Source organism: Bactrocera latifrons, unplaced genomic scaffold (assembly GCF_001853355.1).
Source record: "Bactrocera latifrons isolate USDA-ARS-PBARC rearing strain unplaced genomic scaffold, ASM185335v1 scaffold_105, whole genome shotgun sequence".
Lineage (NCBI taxonomy): Eukaryota > Metazoa > Arthropoda > Insecta > Diptera > Tephritidae > Bactrocera > Bactrocera latifrons.
In genome coordinates this window covers 1,176,123-1,198,467 of record NW_017534464.1, presented here as the reverse complement: position 1 = coordinate 1,198,467, position 22,345 = coordinate 1,176,123, and the positions used below count along the sequence as shown (strand labels likewise).

At 35.9% G+C, this 22,345-nt stretch overlaps 1 protein-coding gene across 2 annotated transcripts in view; it reads right to left on the bottom strand.

Moving 5' to 3' along the window:
- Positions 1–769: 769 nt before the first annotated feature.
- The window catches only part of LOC108969618 (uncharacterized PE-PGRS family protein PE_PGRS34), a 39,233-nt gene continuing 17,657 nt past the window's right edge, over positions 770–22,345 (bottom strand). The window contains exons 3-7 of one of the 2 annotated variants that reach the window (XM_018934449.1): positions 13,471–14,010; positions 6,737–6,854; positions 6,178–6,523; positions 2,941–3,052; positions 770–855 (exon numbers count right to left, since the gene is read on the bottom strand). In XM_018934449.1, coding sequence (XP_018789994.1) covers positions 805–855; positions 2,941–3,052; positions 6,178–6,523; positions 6,737–6,854; positions 13,471–13,857 — 1,014 coding nt within the window. In that variant the 5' untranslated portion in view covers positions 13,858–14,010 and the 3' untranslated portion in view covers positions 770–804. Of the gene's footprint in view, positions 856–2,940; positions 3,053–6,177; positions 6,524–6,736; positions 6,855–13,470; positions 14,014–22,345 lie in introns of both variants that reach the window. The other variant, XM_018934440.1, reaches the window with a different exon arrangement.

Here is a 22,345-nt window from a genome sequence, read left to right as displayed (position 1 = left end):
GTTTGCTAGTTTAATGTTTATGTTTGTTGTTTTTATTGCATTGCGCACATTAAAACATATATGTATGTATATGTATATATATGTGCTTACATACATAAATAAATATGTATGATCTCTTCGAGTAAATGTATATAGTTGGTTACAATAATACAATTTTTAATACATTTATAATTCATTGAATATGTGTGTATGTGTGCTAATAGCATTAACAATTTCTTCTATACTTTGTAGTCGGCAAACAATTTTCAATGCATTCTGCGCATAAATGATATGTTGATTTTTGCAATATTTTCAATTTGCTTGCTTTTATTTTTTTTATATTTTCAATTTTAATTTATGTTTTTCTTAGAATTTAAGTTTAACTTTGCTTGATATGTTGTTGTGATCTTAAAACTTGTTGGGGTTTCCTTGTAATTTTTTGTTTTTGTCTTTGGTTTTCTTCTCAAAATCGTAGTTCAATATGATTGTTTGCTTCATTGCCTCCGTTTACATTGCATATCGCGCCGGCTCGAGTGTGTCCTGTTTAAATTTCACACGCGCTGACTGAAAGTATACATTTCTGTATGGGTGTGTGTATGTATATATATGATTTAATCGGTGTTTATATGTGTGTGTAAATGTTTTCATATCCATGCGTGTTGTCTACTTTGCTCCTTTTCTTCCTTCCTTCTACKACCTTTCTCTGCCTTCCTTCTTTCCTTCTTCTTTCCTTCTTCTTTTTCCTCTTTCTTCCTCTTCAACTTACTCTTCTTGCTTCCTCTGCATCTTACTCCTCCTGCTTCCTCTTCCACTTACTTCTCCTCATTACATGCGTCGCTGACTGAAGGCGGATAGGAAACGTGAGTCGCGCACTTCCTACAAAGAGACGCATAAAAAAAACCAATGCATTGCAATATAAATAAAGAAGTACACTTTGTAATTTATTTGAATTCTTTCGCAACTTTCAGCACTCAGCAGTCAAGTAAAGTTTTATCGTTTCCTCGCTCTTACTTTTTTTTGGCGTGTTCTCAATGCTTAAATTATCCTTGATTAAAGGTTATTTTGAAATTGACACACTCGGCAAGCACCGACTACGCTTCGTCAATCAGTTTGAGTGCATTGAAGCATTGAAGTAATAGCGGAAAGGATAGCTTCATTAAATTTTGCTTGTATTGGACCGGCTGTGACGCATGTTTTTCTTCTGATTGGATTACAGTGCATAAATCCTACATTTATGCACACCGGCACAGGGTGTGTGACTTTTACATGGGTTTGTAGTAATTTTTACTTGAATTTTACTTTATTGGAATTATAGTGAACAGGAATTGATCTTCGAGCTTTTCACATTTTTTCATTTCTCTAGCTTTCCACATTTCAAGCGTTGAGATATACAGSGTGTTGTTTTGAAGATATAGAAGTTCCTAAAGAAGTAACTGTCGAACCAACTCTCGAAGTAAAGATGTTTCTAACTGTCGACATTTCAAGTTGTTGTTTTTGAATATATCGAGTTTTGTAGAAAGCTAACTATCAAACCAGCTGTCAAAGTAAACTCATGAATGGAACTAGAATCTCTCTAAAAGTGAGCATTTCAAGACAATAACGTCTATAGGGTGTTATTTTTGAAGATATACAATTTCCTATAATTCTAACTGTCAAGCCAGCTATCAAAGTAAACCCTTGAGTGGACTTCGAAGTCTCAGTCGACGTTTTAAGACAGTAACATTCACAGCATGTTGTTTTTGACGATGTAGAAGTTCTTTAAAGGCTAACTGTCGAACCAGCTATCAAAGTAAATCTATTAAAGGAGTTTCAATGTCTCCAGATGTCTCCAACAGTCGACACTTCAAGTCACTAACATCTACAAGGTGTTTTTTCGAAGATATATAATTTCCTAGAGGGCTAACTGTCAAACAAGCTGTCAAGGTAAGCACTCGGGTTTGACATTTATAGTCAGTATAGTTTATCAACTATACTATACATGGCGTTTTAGGTTAAACAGAATATCCGATGTCAACGTAAACCCATGGCTCTGACATTAATGTCTCCATATTTCAAAGCACTAACATCTTGTTGGTTAGGAGATAAATACCTATAGAAAGGATAACTGTGTTAGCCCATGAGCTTGACATTTATGTTCAGCATAACTTGAAAACTTGGCCTTTCAAAACAAAATGTTTGGCGTTCTCTCATCTTTTTTCGCTTTACTAAGTAAGAGTCGCCTTTTTTATTATGGAGAAACATCGAAATCAAAGCGTACATTCTAAAACCTTGCTTTCTTCACTTCGTTAATAAAGTATGAACTGTGAAGCAAAGMGAGGAAAGTTGTAGGTGAGTCGGTGGAGAAAAACTACAAATTTAGCAGACAACAGATATTCTATTGACAATTTATMACCACACATTGTGAAATCTTTAAGATTACTTTTTATTTTATTTAATTATAAGCAAAGGTCTCATATCCGGACCCCTTAAAAAATATCTGGTTTTGCTTCCTAACCTTATAAAAAAAAACTCAATTCAAATCCAAATTAGTTTTTCACCCAACTACCAGAAATGGCACAAAAGTGCCATTACAGGGTCAATGCTCGCTTTAGTGCTGGAAATCATCACTGCCTTCCCTTCAATTTTTCTCATTAAAGCACCGTAATGCAAGTGCATGCTTCTTACCGGCGCAGAGTGTATAATTTATTTTTGTTCTTACTAACTATCTCAGGTGGCTGCAAAGCACTTAAGCCGCTAAGTTCACTTGCTTGTGTTTATCTGGGCTTTGCTGTGGCTTATGCGCTTTGACAATTTCACCACCACCACCCAGCACATTTCACCTCAATTCTTCATGAATTCACTTAAGCACTGAATTAATTCATTGCATAAGCTCCTCAAGCACTTACACTTTCAATTGAGTGCATTCTTTATTTCATACAAATACGCACACACACATACAAACGGCAAATAGTACTTGCTTACCTCATCGTCGGCTGGCATAATGTCGATGCACATGAAAGGATCCCGGAAGTAAGCGCATAATTTGCGTGGACGTATGCGATGGTGGGTGCGTTGTAGTTGACAGCATAGACCCCTGAAAGAAATTGCAATAAATGAGTTAGTAGTAAGAGTATAAAAATAATTTGAACGTTATTATAATTTAAACTCAGACTATTTAGGCAGTGTGGGCTAGCGATAGCAGGATCTGTCCAATAAATAGTGTTCTATATAAATATTGGTAGATATAAGGTCTAGCTAAAAGAAATCCAGGGACAGGACCAGGTTTGCTTTATTTTTATTTTTTTTTTTAAGTAGAGGAAGCCGGAAGGCCGGAACTTCAATCTGCTAAATTTAACCTACTCTCTCCTACTCCAGACTTTTCCACGGAACCAACTGCTTAATAATTACTTTGTGGGAGTCTTCTTATGGCATGGACTGACGGATGCTTAATTTGCTATATATGGCTTAGTTTTGTTATGATTGAGGCGCCTCTTCGCTGCCAGCTATTCAGTGGGCTGACACATGAGTGTCGTAAAATTTGGAATATGTACAGGTAGCTTCTAAAATACCCATGTCCACCTAGTATTTGGGTTAGGTGGCAATTCAGGTCCCCATGCCATCTGTCGATCTACGAATGCCTGTCTGTATAAGTCTGTGGCTCCATCGTGCTTTGAGTGAGGTTTGCCATCGCTGCTGCCGTATTGTTAAACTCTTGACTCTTTCCTCCCTTTGGCTACTATAGACGGCTCTGATAATTATCAGAGTTATAACTTGTATACCCGCTCATATTCGTCACCCTGGATGTCAATGGGCATCATACTGGCTTACTTCAGCAGCATTATTTGACATTGTTCGGAAAACAATGATAACTACATATTATTGACGACAGCCTGTGCACTGTGCTTATTTGTCTGGCATATGATTTACTGCCATGCCATGTGCCTGGATCCATATTGAAGTCGCTTATAACACAACCGATATCATTACCTTTAGTTGCCATCAATATTGATAAGGCATTCTGGATTTGATACGCTTTTCCCGCAGTGTATTCTAGGTGGTAGAGTAGCTCTTGGTGCCTTCATCAGTATCGAAAAATAGTCGCCTGTTTTCAAACTAGCTCATAATCATTTTCATAAGATATTGAGGTGCTCGTATGTCATACAGCCCCTTGATTATGTTTGCCCACTTTGTCGAGTTGAATACATTCTTCACCCCCTCGCGCAATAGTTTTTTGTTCCACCTTTTCATCGCTTGCCGCTTACTGCGCATTTCGCAGTGTCAATGGCATTGTTTAGTGTGTCAATGATGGACCAGGTTTTCATAAAGCCATATTATCTTTCCGATATACTGCCGGGTTTTGCTAACTCAAAATGGTTTCTTACGATGCTTTCGTACACTTTGACAATTGTGTCAAACATGTGCTGAGGTCGTTATGATGAAGGTTCCTCCGGAGGCTTTTTTGGTGTAGGAAGTAGATCCAATCGCTCGACTTTCCATGGGTTGGGAAATATCCCTCATTATAAATTTTTGCGAATAATTTTGATTACAAAGTCATGGCTTCCTTTAAGATTCTGTTTTGTATGATATATAATCCAGGCGCTTTGATGAATTTTCCCGGCTATCGCTGGTCCAATTGTTGACAGTGGCTGTCGCAATAAAGAGTTTGACCGTAAAGAGGCAGTTCATAGTAGATTATTGCACTGCCAATCTCATGAAAAACTTTGCAAAATCGTTCCGACTGCTAATCCTGGCCTTGCCACCGTTTGCGCCACGAACGTTTTCGCTTGAAGTATTCGTAAGTGATCCACCATTTGTTGCGATTCAGCAGCGATTTTAAAACGCAATTTTGCCCATGAGCAGTCTTTTGTGTTAACTCATATACTTTGAACTTCGTTTTGTACTCAGCCTTAAGTAAATGTTTCTTTCGAGTTTTTTCCCGATGTTTAGAATAGGTTAGATGACTGATGATCCAAGATATATATGTAGTCCATTGTGGGGTCTTAGGAAAGAAGAACTTCTGTGTTCAAACTTATAAAGTAGCAAAATGCTTATTTTGCACAGACATAGCGGTTATGCGGTGCCTTTCCTTGCTGGCTCAGCATCTTTACAGTTTCCTGTTGATAGCGAGGTTAGGCACTCTTCGACCAGCCCTGAATGTGCTGTTAATAAGTTGGAGGCTACTAAGTGCCATGGTTGGAGTGGACCGCCATGCTGATGAGCGCCACCTGTTGAACATTCACGAGTTTCTTTGCAATTTTAGTCTCTTCTAGAGTCCTTCAAACTAGTCAGGCCACAACGGAATCATGGGTAACTGTAAAGCTGACGATCTGGTAAGGGAAGGCACCATAGCGCCGTTATCAAAATATTGGAAACGGGTCGGTGCCTCTCTCCTTATTTGTTCTTCTACTGGATAGATGTGCTTCGCTGGAGCTTGATGGGTTTATGCGCTGTCGCCGATTTTGCTCAAGATCGATCATCAGACATCCAGTAAAGTCTTTGCCGGAGGAAGACGTGGTGGAAACATCTCAACACTTCCTTCTTGATCCTTACTTCCCACAAGTGCAAGATCAAGTCTTAAACACTTGAGAGCTGGTGGGACGAAAAAATAAACACCTGAGCAAATTTATATTGGCCACAATGCATTTTAAGATCGAATAGAGAGAAAAGAAGTTTTTTTTTATGAAAAACAGACAAACGGACTGCATATAGTATCCCAAGTGCGTTCTCTGGTCCAGCCATCAAACTTAACCTAACCTCAGCCCTCAGAATTTAATCAATCAAAAGTGGTTAATCACAGCATTGTTATTTCTGCTGCTGTCCTGGTTGTTACACAAGTACTACTTTATTTTTAGAGATAACTTAAAATTGTTTTACTAATTAATTCTTTATGAAAAGCACTCGGTCTATTACTGGTAACTTTTATTGCTAGCTTCTGCAGTAACGGAGTGAATGACGTCTATTCCATTATTTCTTTGTCTCCTTCCACCCTTTGTACATCCCAAAAGAGCAACAAGTAMTAACCTAACCTAACCTACTTTCGCTGGAATTTTATTGTCAAATGGGAGCCATGGCCTTATTTCCTCCATAAAAAATTGCCCGTTCGCCTTTTATAGCCAATATTACACGTAATATTTAATAATAACATCTAGTATAATATCCATAATATTTCTATAAATGCACATAAGCACACCCACATACATATATATATGTTTCACTTACTTGCTCACATTACAATCGCTCGACGATATACAATCTTCGCCAAATTGCTTCGCATTCAACGTCAACTTGGGAGCTGTTGCCATATTTGCGCCAACATTGAAGCCAACAGCGTTATTACCGGCACCGCCACCACCACCACCACCGACAAGGCTGCCACCATCACCAACACCAACACCAGCAGCGCCAATGCCACCACCAACCGCATTCAATAGATGAGCCGTAGATGCACTCGGCTGACACATCAGATTACCAGCTGCGCTCTTCAGACACGACATGCCCAGCTCGCAGTCCGTATTGCGATGACAGAGATCGCGTTTACGCCCATAAACGTAAATGCATTTACCTTCTATTAAAAGAAAAACAAAAATGTCGTTAAAAAAAAAGCGTATAAGTAAATTTTGAAATTGTACGGCACGCGGTGACCTTTCGGCATAGAGCTACTAGCTACTATGCATGGATGTTAACACATCGTCAACGCCCGCGCGACATATAAGTGATTTTTTACATGTAAAGGTGCATGTGTGTATGTGTGTGTTGTTGTTGTTTTTGTTGTACTTACCACCATAGGTATTGACGCAGACACCTGTGGGACAGCAATCATCATTGACCTGACAAGCGCGATCTACGCACGGCGTATCCTCTATTAACGGTTCCACGATGCCATATATCTCCGTTTGCTGGAAGAGAACTATGTGTGAGTGTGTATGTATTGCTAAAGAGAGTCATATATGCATGTCTGTAAAGGTTATTTCATATATTATAAATAAATATGCGCGTCGCTTTATGAATATATATAGTCTGAACACACACAATCACCCATATGTACATGCTCCCATGCATGCATTAAAATTCAATTTGCCACGCCACGCCAACAACCTCCACGCCCACACAAGCTTCACAAACGCAGYACACATTTGCCATTTGTGCCACTAATTGAGTTGGATGTCAGGAGCAAAGTTGAAAGTGGTGAAAAYGGCAAAGCTTGTCTGTTCATAGTTGTCAGCGTCCTGCATGGCGTATGAGTGATGTGCAATTTCATTGCTCAGTCGCTGTTTGCTGTGGCTGATGCGCCAGCAAGCAAACATTTAATAYTTGCAATATGAATGCATTTAATTAAAAGTACATCATTTACGTACATATTCGCGCATTTTGGTAAACAATTAATGCCGAACTCACTGTGAAGTTTTAGAATGAATTGCCGGAGGTTGTACGTGTATATTTATATATAAAATTGATTATGTAAGTGTGGGGTGGGRCAACTAAGGTAGTTTACAATACCAACTTCTGGTTGCACTTTAATTATAGGAATGAAATACATAGCGATACTTAATTGGTATAAATAAGCAATCAATAAAATGACGCCTAAAATAGTGCAACTRCACTTTTGGGTACTGAATACCCTTAACTGGGTATAAAATACAAGTAGCTTATAAAAAATAGTAAAAACTCCAAAATTTATTTTTTTCTTGCTACAYAAGCGTTTCTACTTTAAATCTGTTGAATTTAAGTGAAAATGGCATATAAGTTTATTCTGGTAGAAATTAAAAAAAAAAAAAATCGAAATTTTATTCCTTTCATATTTCGTACGTTTAGATATTCCAAAATAACTCTTTACAACGATTTTTTTAATTTTATTTTTTGTTTTAATTATGATTAATTGATTATGGCCATTTTGGAATTGTGGTTACCGGACCAATGAACGCASGATGAAATTTTTAAATATTTTCGCAGGCTTGTTGCTTCTAACGATATTGATATTTATAGTAAACAAGAATCTGTGTTCAAAATTTCATAATTTTTTTGTGTACTCTTGATTACAAAATTGTATAATAAATTTATAGTAAAAGTACCAGTTACTATTTTGACAAATGTCGAAAACGCTCGAAATTCAGGACTCCAGATTTGAATACTTCCTTAAAGGAGTTATCCCGTGTGACTATCATTCAATGCGCCTGTCGTTTTCTTTTAATTTTATGGAATATTTTATAGTGAAATGAAAAGAGCACGAGCTTCCCACTTTCTATTAATGGGTGATGCATTTCCAGGTTCGCTACTTAAAAAAAAAACACAAAAGCTTAAAATTTAATGGGAAATGTTTATTATCATTCGAAAGAACATTCCTTAGCATTTTGTTTTGTTTTTTTGAAGATTAACTCTTTCAAATGTTGGCCACGACTTCTTCACAAATGATCCATCCGTCTTGTTCAATTTTCGATTACTCGTCGAGCATTTTGACTGGCGTGTGACGTTTTGCTTCGAAAGTATGAACCGAAGTGGGATTGTTCACATACACCATAGACTTTAATTACTCCCACAGGAAAGAGTCTAATGGTGTAATATCACACGATCTTTGTGGTCTATCGACAGGCCAAAAACATGAAATTGCCTGCTCACCGCATTGTTCTTACAATAAATCCATTGATTGATGTGAGAAGTGGCGTCGTCTTGTTGAAACYAAGTCTCGTCGTTGTCACGAGCTTCAATTTCARACGGTCGCCATTGACGGTTACATTCTTACCATCATCATTTTTGAAGAAGTGTTGATTCCACCTGAACCCAAACCACCCAAACTGTTGTTTTTTCTGGATGAAATGACAGCTTTTGAWTCTCTTCAGATTGCTCTTCGTAACAAATGCGGTAATTTTTCTTATTTRCATACCCATTGAGCCAAAAATGGATCTCATCGTKCAACAAAATTTGGCTCGAAAACGTAGGATCTTCTTGGAACTTTTCAAGRGCCCATAGAGCGAAGCGATAGCGCTTAGAAAGGTCGAGTGGTTCAGTTCTTGCACAAGGTGTATTTGATACGTTTTCAATTTAAGATGTCRAYGCAAAATGCGCCAAGTCGTTCYATACGTCAGTTCTGMTGCTATATTTTCYTYACTGWGTGCTGSACKTGRTYTATTCSKTTGAATATTATCSAATAATGAATGAATGCTGGGTCTCAAGATGAGTGATGATGCTGCGAATGGTGCGCTCAATAGACCTATTGTATTGACCATAAGTTAGGCGAAGCGCGTGAAACACATTCTTTACAGAACGTGAATTTTCGTAATAAAGTAAAAATTATAAACGTTGTTCAGGTGTAAGTCTTTTCACAATGAAATGCCAAAAAATACTGAATAAAAATAACACCACTCAGGTGTGATCTGTCAAAATAAAGCTATTGAAGAAATTACCTCTATTTTGATCACCAGATAAAGATCTGYAGCATACACTCTTTTTGACACCTGTAATGTTGTGTACTGTTTGGCGCTCTATTACTTGGGAACCGTATTTAGTTCTATGCCTCTCGAAAATCGATTTAGTTTACAATTGAGTTACATTTTCTTGAAGGTAATTTAGAGATGTGATTAAAAATTAAGCTTTCCGCCGGACCAAACAGTCAACAGAAAAATATTATTTGAATGTTAGGCATCCTTTCCATCAAGCTTTTCATCTGAAACGGCCAGAAATATGGCCGAACAACTATTGGTTCCTTTTTCACGATAATGTCATACTGCCATACCGCATTTGTTCTTTCCAACTTTTTGCCAAAARCTCGACTCATATCGTTTAGTAATCACCGTACGCCTGATTTGGCTTTAATCACCTTGTGGCTATACAGTAAACTCAAAAGATCATTGCTGGGACACCGTTTGGCGCGTTTTTGGAGATAGAAATCAAATAGAACAAGGTCTATTTACAGGAAAACAAACTATTCCGACTGTTTTGAGGACTGAAAGAAGCATTAGCAAAAGTGCTATTACTTCGGTTACTTCGAAGAAATTTAACTTGCGTTTTGATCACAGTTTACATTCAATAATGATTGCACTCTTCTATATAAGTTCCCGAAGTATTGACGAACATATACATATATTTAAGTAACGGTAATTGCTAAAATTTGACTAGAATTTATAAAACAAAATTATAAATCGTCCAAAATATTTTTTTTTTTTGAAACAATTATTTATGGCTCAGAAAGTAAAAGAAACCAAAATTATTCATATTTAATCCATATTCATTGCTGCATCTTTTCAATATAAATAGACGGTTATTACGGTTTTTTTTTTGCAAAAATAGAATTTCTAAATCTTATTTTTGATGAGCTACCAAACTGTGAATTCACCAAAGTCTAAAGAAAACAGAAATGACACAWTCTAAAACAACAACGTGTAACTATAAAAAATATAAAATATCAATAAGCTCAAATTGGAAATCAAACGACAGCCCACATATTACTTCAAAATTAAATGYATTTTAATTGAATTATGTGCCGACGCATTTATATGTGTGAGTATTTCTCGAAAACAAATCGATTGCAAATTTCATTTTGTTTAACTTGAATGTGCAGCTGAATAAAGCAATTAAATATACGTATATACAGATATATTTCTATATATATGTACTTATAGTTATATATAGTCTAACGATAAGTAAATATTATACTATTAGTGCAACTGAACAGACTTGCTTGTGCGTCTTCTCTCATAYTAATTAACTTTTGCAATGAAATTCAATGAATTCAATGAATGGTGGTCAATATTATGATAACTTGCCACATGCAATTCCGATATTAAATTCATTTGAAATGTTTGAATTAAAATTATTTGATTTYCCAAAAGGCAATGGAAATGCAATGAAGTAACATATGTATGTACATACTATAAGCAAAAAGTAGTAAGATTTGAAGTTCAAAATTTTAAAATTATTAAACATTTTTCAAAATYTATGTCGTCCCCTTCAAAGTATCTCTCCTTTGAAGCCAACACGCTTGGGCCAACGTTTTTTCCATCCTCGAAACAATTRTTTAGTTCGAATTCCGGAATAGCCTTCAATGCGCTTAGTGATTCACGTTTAATGTCTTAAATAGACTCAAAATGGTTTCCCCGGAGCAGTCGTTTGAGTTTGCTGAATAGCCAGATGTCACACGAAGTTAAATCTAGTGAACGGTGAATTATCGCTTGATTTTGACCTGCTTTGATGTGATTTTTTCGGTTTCGGCTCAYCTTTGCCACAATATAGRACCAATTGATCGTCTGTTTGCGGGTCGTAAGCTTAGATCCAAGATTCATCGCCAGCAGTAATACTTTTCATGATRTCGGAAAGCATTGTTTYACATACGTTAACGCGACACTGTTTTYCSAAATAATGAARTGATTTTGGAATCAATSGTGCTTTCCTTACACCTTTMTTAGGCCCAAATGAYCTTACAAAATAGTTTTYACTGATCACTCCGATATTCCAAAGATGCCAGTAAGWCCTCTGACTGGTAATCGTCGATTYTCAAGYACCAATTCCTTTACTTGATTGCAGTGTTGACCTTCCGTTGATGTTGATGGCCGTCGGAAGTGGTTCGTCATCAACGCGTTATCGACCCTCTTTGAATAATTTTTAGCAATCAAAAACATTTGCACGCTTCAAACAATTATCAYCTAWTGCCTTTTCCATAATTGTGAACGTTCCGGCATCAGATATTTGATTCCGCACACAAAATTTAATGGAATTTCTTCTTGAATAATTTCACTCGTCAACTCAACAGTCCGTTATCTTATGTTATATGTATTTTGGGATTCGCATGGAATAATTTTTATTAGCTAACTTGAAAAAAGAAGAACCATCAGTTGAACAGTTTGAAGGAAGAAATTGCCGAAATTTTTGAATTTTCAAAACAGAAAAGAGCTGTTTCACCAAGAATTTTCACAGTGTAACAAGTTAATAAAAATGATGGCAAAATTCCATTAATTGGTTGGAATGTTGTATAAAAAAAGAAAACTAAAAATATATTTTCTGATGTAGAAAGGTATTATTTAAGTGAATTTCGACAAATGTTTAAAAAAGGCTAAAATTCAAATATCTAGAAAATTGTACTCAGATATCTTAGACGTGTCTGTGAGGGTGAATGCTTTAAGCGGTCAGTAGGCTAATCTGACCTGTTTTTTTTGAAATTTTTGTTTTTCATAGAAATTTTTATTTTACTATAGAACTTTTTTCACATATCATGAGGTATATCGTGGAGTGGATAAACAAATTTTTTTGGAATTTTTTGATGACATTTGTCGGAGAAATGGCCTGGTGAATGAGGTGTGTTTTTTCACTCGATTCACACGATTTCTCATGTTTGGAGGTTATCGTTCTCGCTCTTGGAATCATGAAGAAATGTTGTTAAATATATATATATATTTTTTTTAATTTTTATGTTTTTTTACATAAATTTTGTCATAACATTGTTAATAATTTATAAAAATTATGAATGTAGTAGGGACGCCAGCCAGGCGTTTTGTGAACATTAAGCAAAAAAAAAATTATACAAATCGGATGAGTAGTTCGACCGCAATCATGCCCAACAGTTTAAAAAAGTGTGTGTTTGAGAAAAACGCGTTTAAAGTTTGAGGTGTGCACTCCGAGCGCTCCGAACGTTGAGCCGTATTATTATTTTTGGGCCTTTTTCGAAACCTTCCAATGGTAAAGTGGGATGATACGTTAATTCTACACTCTTAGGGAACAGAAAATGAAAAAAAAATTGAAAAAAAATACCCCTTAAATGGAAAGTAGTCGACGAAGTAAACTTGTATTAGACTCAAGCGCTTCCTAAATACATCTTACGTTTTTGATACTTTAGAAGATCGTGTTTCAACTCTCAAACTGGGGTCTTCGTCAAGGAGTATGACAATGAAACCTAACCTCAAATTTAAGTCTCAGCGACGAGTAATATCGACACTTTCTTATTTTTAACTGTAATTTAAAAATTTGTTGTGAGAATTGTTTCAGAAATTGTAAWTTTTTCAAAAATTACGGTTAGTCAAAATTGGGTCAGATTTATGTCAGTTTATGTTTTAGGTAACCGATTTAATMTCATCTACTTTTTCACTTCAAAAATATTATTTTACATGAGATCCAATTAACATTTCTCGAATGCAGCTCCTTCCCACAAACTGGAGCACCTCACCTTTCAGCAAACCCCCTTTTTTTTAATTAGTTATTTCTTTCATTTCCATTTGCCTTTGTTCTTAAGTTCTTACAAGACTTTTGTGCGAGCAACTTCTTAACCTCAGCACTTGGCTGCTACCAGGCCAGCCATGGCAACACTTTACAAGTTTGGTGGCGAAAGCTGCATAACGAAAAAAAAGTGGGAAGTTGCTGGAACTTATGTCGTAGAGTTTTTAAAATCCACTTTTATTACTTTCATTGCGCTGCGCAAAAGTTTTCAACATTTCCACTTTCAAGCGACTTTTTTCACATTAACCCTACACCGGATATTGCGGTGTATTTTGTTGCTTTGATGACAAAATTAAATTGTAGTATGCAACTCACCTGTTGTTGACCACCAAAACCGCCAGTGTCCACATCATAGCCCGCGCCGTAGGTGGCGTAACCAACACCTGCACTACCACCACTACCGCCAGCACCTCTATTGCCGCCTACGCTGCCGCCATTGGTGGTCACACGGCCGCCATTGCCATGCACGCTCATATCGTTGCCAAGGCCGAAGAGTGCATTAAAGTCGTCAATTTGCTGCGCATTGCCGGTACTTCCGCCCAGGCCGGTTACAACGCCGGCGACGCCACCATCAGCGTTGTTGCGCAGCCAGCTGCGAGAGTAGCGATTGAAGAACTGTCGATTCCAGGCGTCGACAGTGTCGCCCAACAGCAGTACGGCGCCAACACCGGCCAGCAATAACCAAATCAAGGTGGACTTCATAGCGTTGTTGTGAGTAAAGTAGTTTCACCGCTGCGAGTGGGTGACTGCGTGTGTCAGTGTGTGCTCCTGTTCACCGTAAAGTGTTGGAAAATTTTGCGATTTTGGCTATTCACGCTGACGCTCACGGCTTTAGCTGCGCCACTACCATATGGGCTACTGCGTTCCACATGCAATAAAAAGAAGAAGCAGAAAAGAGCGGAAACAATTTAAATTTAATTTCATTACATTGCACTTCATTGGTGTGTATGCACTAATACACTTTTATATGCGTATAAAAGATTAAGAAGCTTATGCGCAAAATGTGTAAAATACATAACATTGCACTAATACCGTTATGAAATTTACCMAAACTCTCAAAAATTTAATKTGATTTGCGTTCATGTTTGTTAGAAATATTTCGTTTGCGTGAGTGAGCAGGCATAAAGACATGCAATAATGCTTAGTGCCGAGCGTATTATCGATAAATTGAATTTCATAACGAAATATCGTGAATATAAACATTTTCTAAATTGAATTCAATGAACCATGGGAAATGCTGATATTATTAATAATTATTATTAATATTACCTCAACCAAATTCTAATTTTTATTTATAAACAATTATCTTGTGAGTATTAAAAAGACTTGCCAATGGAATCATTCCTGAGTACAGTTATTCATTGTTATCAAAAAAACTCCCTGTAAAACTCTTAATCATACCCGCCGTATTAGTTCGAAACGATATACTAGGTTCATTCCAAAGTAAACATAACTTTAAAACAAAAAACAAAAACAATTTTTTTTTGTTTCGGAAAAATCAATCAAAATAGTCTCATTCTGCTTCAATACAGACTTTTGCACGGTCCAAAAGCATGTCGAACGAGTGTTTTAGCTTTTGAATGGTCTCTACGTCTGCATAACGCTTTCCTTTGATGGGCAAATGCATTTTTCCGAAATAGAAGTAGTCGCACGGTGCGTTTATCAGGTGAATACTGGGAGTGGTTAATGATTAAAATGTGATTTCTGGTCAAATAATCTTTCACAAGCGTCGCTTGTTGAGACGGCGTATTATCGTGCAACAAACGCCAACTTTCATCTTCGCGATATTCGGTCCGAACAACTCGAATACGGCGCACTAAACGCTAAAAAACTCCAAGGTAGAATACCGCATTAACGTCTTGGCCGGGTGGAACAAATTCTTTGTGGACAATAAACTTGGAATCATAAAAACAAATCAGCATTATCTTCACTTTTGACTTCTCCACGGTCCTCACGACCACTTTGAAAACGTTGAAACCACTCGTGCACTCTGCTACGGGATAGGCAATCATCGCCATAAGCATGTTTCATCACTTGAAACGTTTCGGCAAAAATTTTACCAATTTTAAAACAAAATTTATTGTCGGCTCTTTTCGCAACACTTAAAGCACAATAACTTCATTTCCAATCTATGAAATGTCATGAAATTCTCACTGGAAAATCAATAAAAATAGCAGATTCTAACGCACCAGTCGAGATATAGATGTCGCCGCCAGGGGGCGCTAGATTCAAAAAGTTCTGTTTACTTTGGAAAGCACCTTGTAAAGGGTGTTCTATTTCGAGGTTCCTACTTAAAAAAAAAAAAAAAAAAACACTGAAACTTCAAATTTATTGGGGAGTGTTAATTATCATTTGATTTTCGTGGAATATACCTTTTGAATATTATCTCTTTTATTATCATCATTCGAAATAACATTCTTTGGCATTTATTGTTTCAAGATTATCACTTTCAAATGTTGAAAGCGACTACATCTCAGATGGTTCATTCGTTAAGTCCAATTTTCCATGACTTATTCGAGCATTTCGACCGGTAACTGGCGATTGACAAGGGTGATGTTTTGTTCCAAGACCTGAATCAAGGCGGAATTGTCCGCATAGACTTTAGAGTTTACATATCATATCCACAGAAAAAAGGAACGGTATATCATACACACATGTCACACGATCTTGGTGACAAATCGACGAGCCCAAAACTTGAAATTATCTGCTTACCGAAGTGTTTTCTCGATAAATCTATTGATTGATCCGGTATGGGGAATTTTGAACGCTTTCAATTTAAGAAATAATCGTAATAAAGTTGAACGATTTGTAAATGTCTTTCCGGCATACGTACTTCCGTGATGAAATACCAAACAATACGGAACAAGCAAAAAAACAAAAAAAAAAACATGACGGCTTGAAATTTGAAAGATGGGTAATTTCTGGTACAAAAGCTATAGTATAGATAATAAACTGTGGACTTATCTTGCACCTCAAAAAATGGCGATATAGTCACGATATACAGTATGAGTTTCGCTCACAGCGAAAAACACTGTGATGCACTCACGGACTCTGCCAAGAACCTTCACTATAACCACAACAAAAACAAAGAAAAATAAATCATCTAATAACAATGTGGATGATATTTTATGGATCCTCTACTTTCCTTTCTTGTGTATTTAAACTCAAGTTCACATCTGACCAGAAGAGGTCCATATATGTAAACTATGCAAGCAACTCGGCATGATAAAAATCCAGATTGCTAAAAGCAAGCACAAAAAACAAATAAAAGAAATTATTTCGTGGTTGAGCGTTGGCTCCCCTTTCATGCTTAGGACAAAAACCAGTCACAATTATGCCAGAATGTGACACCTTATTTGGTTTTTTTGTTCGAGTCTAGTATATATAGTATAAGTAATGTGGTTGAGATCAGTTGTTATCTCTGTAATGCTAATACTCCGATTATCAAGCACTGTTTCTTCAACTTTTTCAATGTTACCCTCATTGACAGCGGTGGATGGACGATCCACATGGGACAAGCTTTCGACAATTAGACTTAAAATCTGTATGTGAGTCCATTGGTAACAGACAATTTTCAAGAAAATGCATTAAATTTTATTCCATGTTAAGAATCGTTAGACAAACATTTGGCGTCGTAAATAAACAGCTTCAAGCACATCTTATTTAACATGTGATGATCCCAATTTCACACGAACATAAATAAATCATAAAATATCCGATTCGGTTTGCGCCCACTGATTACGCTGTGGAACATTACCTTCAAAGTAAAACCTTCAAAGGATTTGGCGTTCGTATGTATGACCTTTTAAATAAAAGGCTGTTGTACTGTGTTATATGAACCTGTTCGGGTCAAATTTGATCTTAAATGTTTTTTACCTTGGAGTAAAAGCTTTGTTAGTCTTGAAAATGGCCTTGATCGATTTTCAAAACTATGCCATTATGCCTTTTATCGTAGTCTTAACAATTATGTATGTAACTGAAACGCTAAAAAAAAATTAAGAGATTATATAAAGAAAAAATTGGTTTTTGAAGATTTTTTTTGCAAAGGGGAATTTAATCAAATTTTGCTTATAATAAGAATGTACTCATTTGTTGTCACTACAATTGTTGAGCTGATACTTTTTTTCTTTCACGCTTCGCTTTGAGCGTGACGAGTAGGCGATAGACCAGCTGTAATCAAATACAACAACAGTTTTCTTTAGTTTACAGCGCCGTTCTTGTAAGATAGATTTGAAATCAATAATTTTACGTAAATAGTGAGAGTTTTACTGAAAAGTTCAATTTTTGAGGTTCTCCAAATTCAGCTTTTACATCCCGAAAAAACTTACGCTTAAAATGAAAGTTCCTTTATTCAAGTATGAGATATTGGAGTTTTTAAGTAGTCTGTAAAAAATTGGATCTGTAGTCACATGCTCCTTTTTACCGCTACGGAATTTGTTGAAAATTATTATATTGACATAATCACGTTTAAAATTTATTCACGTATTTGGGGACACATGGGAGTAGCGTGTTGTTGACAGCCGCAGCTCTTCTTCTGGTACTTAAGTCTTTATGAAATTGAAATGAATTAATCTTAAAGGATAGATTAGGATTAGAAAAACCTCAATAATAATTTTCGATTTTTTTCGGCCAACCCATTTTTTAAAAGAAGTAGCTTATTTTTATATATAAAAATTAGGTGTCACGTTGTTTGTCCGCGATGTACTCCTAAACTACATAACCGATTTTAGTAAAATTTAGCACACTGTATCCAGTTCGAGCCAATTTAGAAGAGAGGATAGTAAAAACTATTCATAAATAAAAAAAATACAGTGAAAGCTCTATTAAGCGGTCACTCTATTAATCAGACATTGAGAAAGCGGCCTTAAGTTCGTTATTTTTTCCAATATAATTTATTTATATGAATATATTCAAAATTAAATCTCAACTACAATCCTTTGGATTCTTATACCGACAAAAACGGAAAATCACGAACTAAATCTGGTGAATATGGTGGTTGGCCGATGGGATTAATTGTGTTTTTGGCTTTAAATTCGATCACAATCGTGGCTCAATGCGATGGTGCATTATCATTGTTATTCCACAATTCCTTTAAAAATATAACTTGACCAATAGAACCTCTTTTTGACCGTCTGTCACTCTGGAACAAATTCATGATGCACAAAACCAAGCATATAAAAAAAAGCCGGTGGTCATCACATTGATTATTGAGTGGCTTTGGCGTGAATTTTTTCCTTCCATTCCGATGATTTTTTACTTGCTTGCATTTCAAACACCGCCAGTTATTCTGCTCTCCACTATTGTGGGATTGGAATTCTATTGTGTTTACGGAACTGTTTTTGAAAAAAATCAGCTTTACCACAGCGAGTTGAGCGTTTTATACGCAAAATATGTGCCGAAATCATTCGTCCGGACTCGCGAGAGATGTCGATCTCCCGACCGTTTTCAACTCTTTGTACTACTTGTAGGCTTGTGTGTTTGATAAAACTGAATGACCGTAAGCCTTTTCCAACATTCGTAACTATTCGTTGACAAATCGTGTTCTTATTTAGCGTATTAATTAAGGACAGTTCTATCAACTTAGCAACTCAAGGAAATTTAATTAAAATTTCCGAGTACTTTTTTGAAATTATAACTAACTGTGTAACTAAGGAAGTGTCTCAACTTCCCCCACATGGCTTATATCGGATATAAGAAGGTTGAAAGAACTTATGGATTGATTTTCAACATTGTCAGTAGCTTACTTCTGTTGTTTATTATAATGTTTGATTATAAATTATAAAATAAGAAAAGCTAACGGGACTTACAATTACGGTATATAAAAAGTAGAAGTGGTGGTAACTCTGATTTCATTCTTTTTGAAACTTTTCGTCGTTCGTCGTCGGAATTCGTTTAGATTCCTGAAAAATGAGAGGTAGCTGTATCATACCAGTATCTTAATTTGATATTTCTGCCATTATTCTCCTTATAGGTATCGCACTATTAATAGTTTCGATAATAAGCGTACTATATTAGTGGGTCGTGTTTATTTCTGATTTGCTTCATTTTTGTACTGTGGCATAAAATGTAAAGTAAAATGTCTCACCGAGTATAGTTGGCCTAGCATTATATGAAAGATGGCGTAGATATGCCTGAACCAAATATGCTTGTTCGATCATACGTGCGTATAAATAGCCATTCTAAGAATTTCTTTCGAAGAAACTGCTTTTTCGACGGATCATTGTATCATATACAAACTCAATGGTCAAAATCAAGATAAAGAATATTTATATTATATGCTATGTATCATAAAGAGATATCTTTGTAGGGTGTTATAGCTTCAGTGCAGCCAAAGTTAACATTCTTTCTTGCATATTTTTATTCAAACTCCCATTGTAAAAAATTATTGTTTTTCCACAGAACTTTGTTTTGCCTAAAAATGCAATTGAGGGGTTATATGGGTTTCCTTGGGCAAAAAACGGTATTTTTTCAATAATTTTTTTTACATATAAAAAATGGAATATTTTAATGAAATTTTCTTTTATTTAAAAGACTCATATTTAATATACACTTCGTAACATTTTCAAAACAAAAAAAAAAAAATATGAAAATGGCAGTCATTACGACGCCATTTCCGGCAGTCCCGCGGAAAAAATGTGCACCCGCCTTTTCAGCAGAACTTCTTTCAGGATCATCTCAAATAGAAATAAAAAATATATGTTTTAGTAAAGGCCATAAACTAGGTATTGGACGAAGGAAAATAAAGAATAATGAAAATTGGATTTTTGGCAGACGTTTTTATAAAAAAATCCAAATTTCGCTGAAAAATTCTCGACATTTTTGTTTTTAAAAGCTGTAATTAAAAAAAAAGACCTTGTAAATGATATCTCGAAGATCTGCGTAAAATTTCGTCAAGATCGGTTAAGTAGTTCGCGGGAAATCTTGACAACCGACTTTGAAAACATAGTTTTGAGAAAAACGCGTTTAAAGTTTTACCTACTGCGCCCTCAGCCTATACCTGATCTCGAGCGTCCACCTTTTCAAGGTTGTATCTCCGAAACTATTAGTCGGATCAACTTGAAAATTTAGAGCAATATTCTAGAGATGTTATAGAATTTAATGAGACAAAAAAAAAATTTAGAAAAATTTTGAAACTGTGAAACCCATGTAACCCCTTAAATCTACAAAATTTCCTACAGCTCGACTTGTTCAAGCATTATCGCACTTCAGGGATCAAAGCCAAGCAAAGCAAAATTATTATGCGTAACAACATAATCATGATAATTAATTAATTTGCCATTTCCTAAACAAATTTCGGTAACCGTTTATTATAATCACGGCGTGCATATTCGATTAGCCAATGAATGAATGAGCCAAAGCTGGTATTAGCATAGACATAAATGAATATGGTTAAGCAATCCCGAAACGCCAAAGGAGAAATCTGTTGATAAGAATTTGGAATTTCACAAAATTCCCATTTCCCAATTTCATACGCCTGCAAATTAACATAAAATATTGCCCTTAAAAGCCTTTTGAATAAACACTGTTTATGCATTCAAATAATAAAAATCGGCGTGTGCATTGTGGGCGGCATAACTTAGCTACCTCTTGACGGCGCCTACATGCATGCCAGGGTACTTAGCAGTGAACGCACTCAAGCAGCGCAGAAATCTTTTCTTCTATTCACACGCCTGTTGCTTCGCAGCCGAGAGAAAGGAAAACAAGAAAAAGAAAACAAAAACAAAATCCAATAAAGTTACAAGCACTTTTGCATGCGTATAGCGTTATGAAAACGCCGTAAAAGTATGCTGTTTCGTTACATAAAAGTAACGCAGAAGATTTTACAGCGCTTAACGTGCTTTCATGCTTATATAGTTATGTATAAATGAGTACAGTTAAGTTGGGGTTCAAGAACTCGCCGCTGGCCCACAGAAATGCAAAGTATTGTAAACAAAATAAAGCAAAGTTTGCAACTGCTTAAATTCATCCAGTCGGGCACTCCTTTGCCCGGAGCGTCTAACGGCAACAAAGCAATGTGTTGTTTAATGGCATGGCAACAATGTTTGTTTAAAGGCAAATGTAAATTTAGCAACAACAACAATAGGCAACACTGTTTACCCAAAACCAAACCATTCCACCGACATATTCGCCTTAGTTTACATTTATTTTGGTTCGGTTCTTTCCTGCCTTCATTCTTATGCTGGCACTTAGTACTTGCTCGCTTCCTTCTACCACCTGCTTGCCAACTGGGGTTTGACAAAGTGTTGCTGCGTTACTTTAAATAAATATTTTTTCCTTAATGCGTTTGCCTTGTCTTATCTTTTGTCTAGAACTAAAGCTGTCTAGCGACAGACTATGATTTGCTTGCTATGTTTTTATCTTCATGCTGTGGGTGTGAGTAGGTGGGCGAGCGCTGTTACTATGCTAAAGACGTTTCGGTTTTTTACCTCAATATTCACTTAACTCTAAATAGTAAACAACGTTAAATTTATCGCTGAAAAATCATTGCTATACTCGTATTCTATTTGCACAGTTGGCTTCCAGCTATTTGTGCTTGCCTAGTTTTGTCCGTGTTTTTTACACACTTTATTTATTTTCTACGGAAATAAATTTTCTCAGGTGATTCGCAATTTCGATAATAATTTTCATGTCTTTTGCTCTTAATATTCAATGTTTTCCATTTTTATTTTTTAATTATTGGCAACAATTTCAATAGCCAATTGCTTTAAATTATAAATAAATATTTTAAAATTAATTAAATTATCAAACATTTATTTTGCTGTAAAAAAGTTGCATTTAAGTATTTTTAACTTTGAATTAGTTTTATTTTACAAAAGTTTTCATATTTATGGCTGATATTTCACTTAAAATATCGGTCAATCTAAGTGACATAATACCGAAAATCGGACTCTTTTCCTAATAATAATACACTCAAAATGATAAAGTTGGGTTGTTATTGTCAGTGTATTGATAGTCCTTGACCGGATAAAAAATCTGGGACCGTTCCGGTTACGAAGACCCGACTCTCTGGGAAGTCGAACCTTTACTTTCCTTATCCCCATGTTTCTTTAAGAAAAATATTTCCAAACTAACGATCAATATATAATTTACCTTAATGAAATTCATATCCTGTTGTTGTTGTAAATTGTCATAGAGGTTACTCAATCGTAGGATCAAGAAACGTGCTGGATTGACGGGGTCGGACAGATAT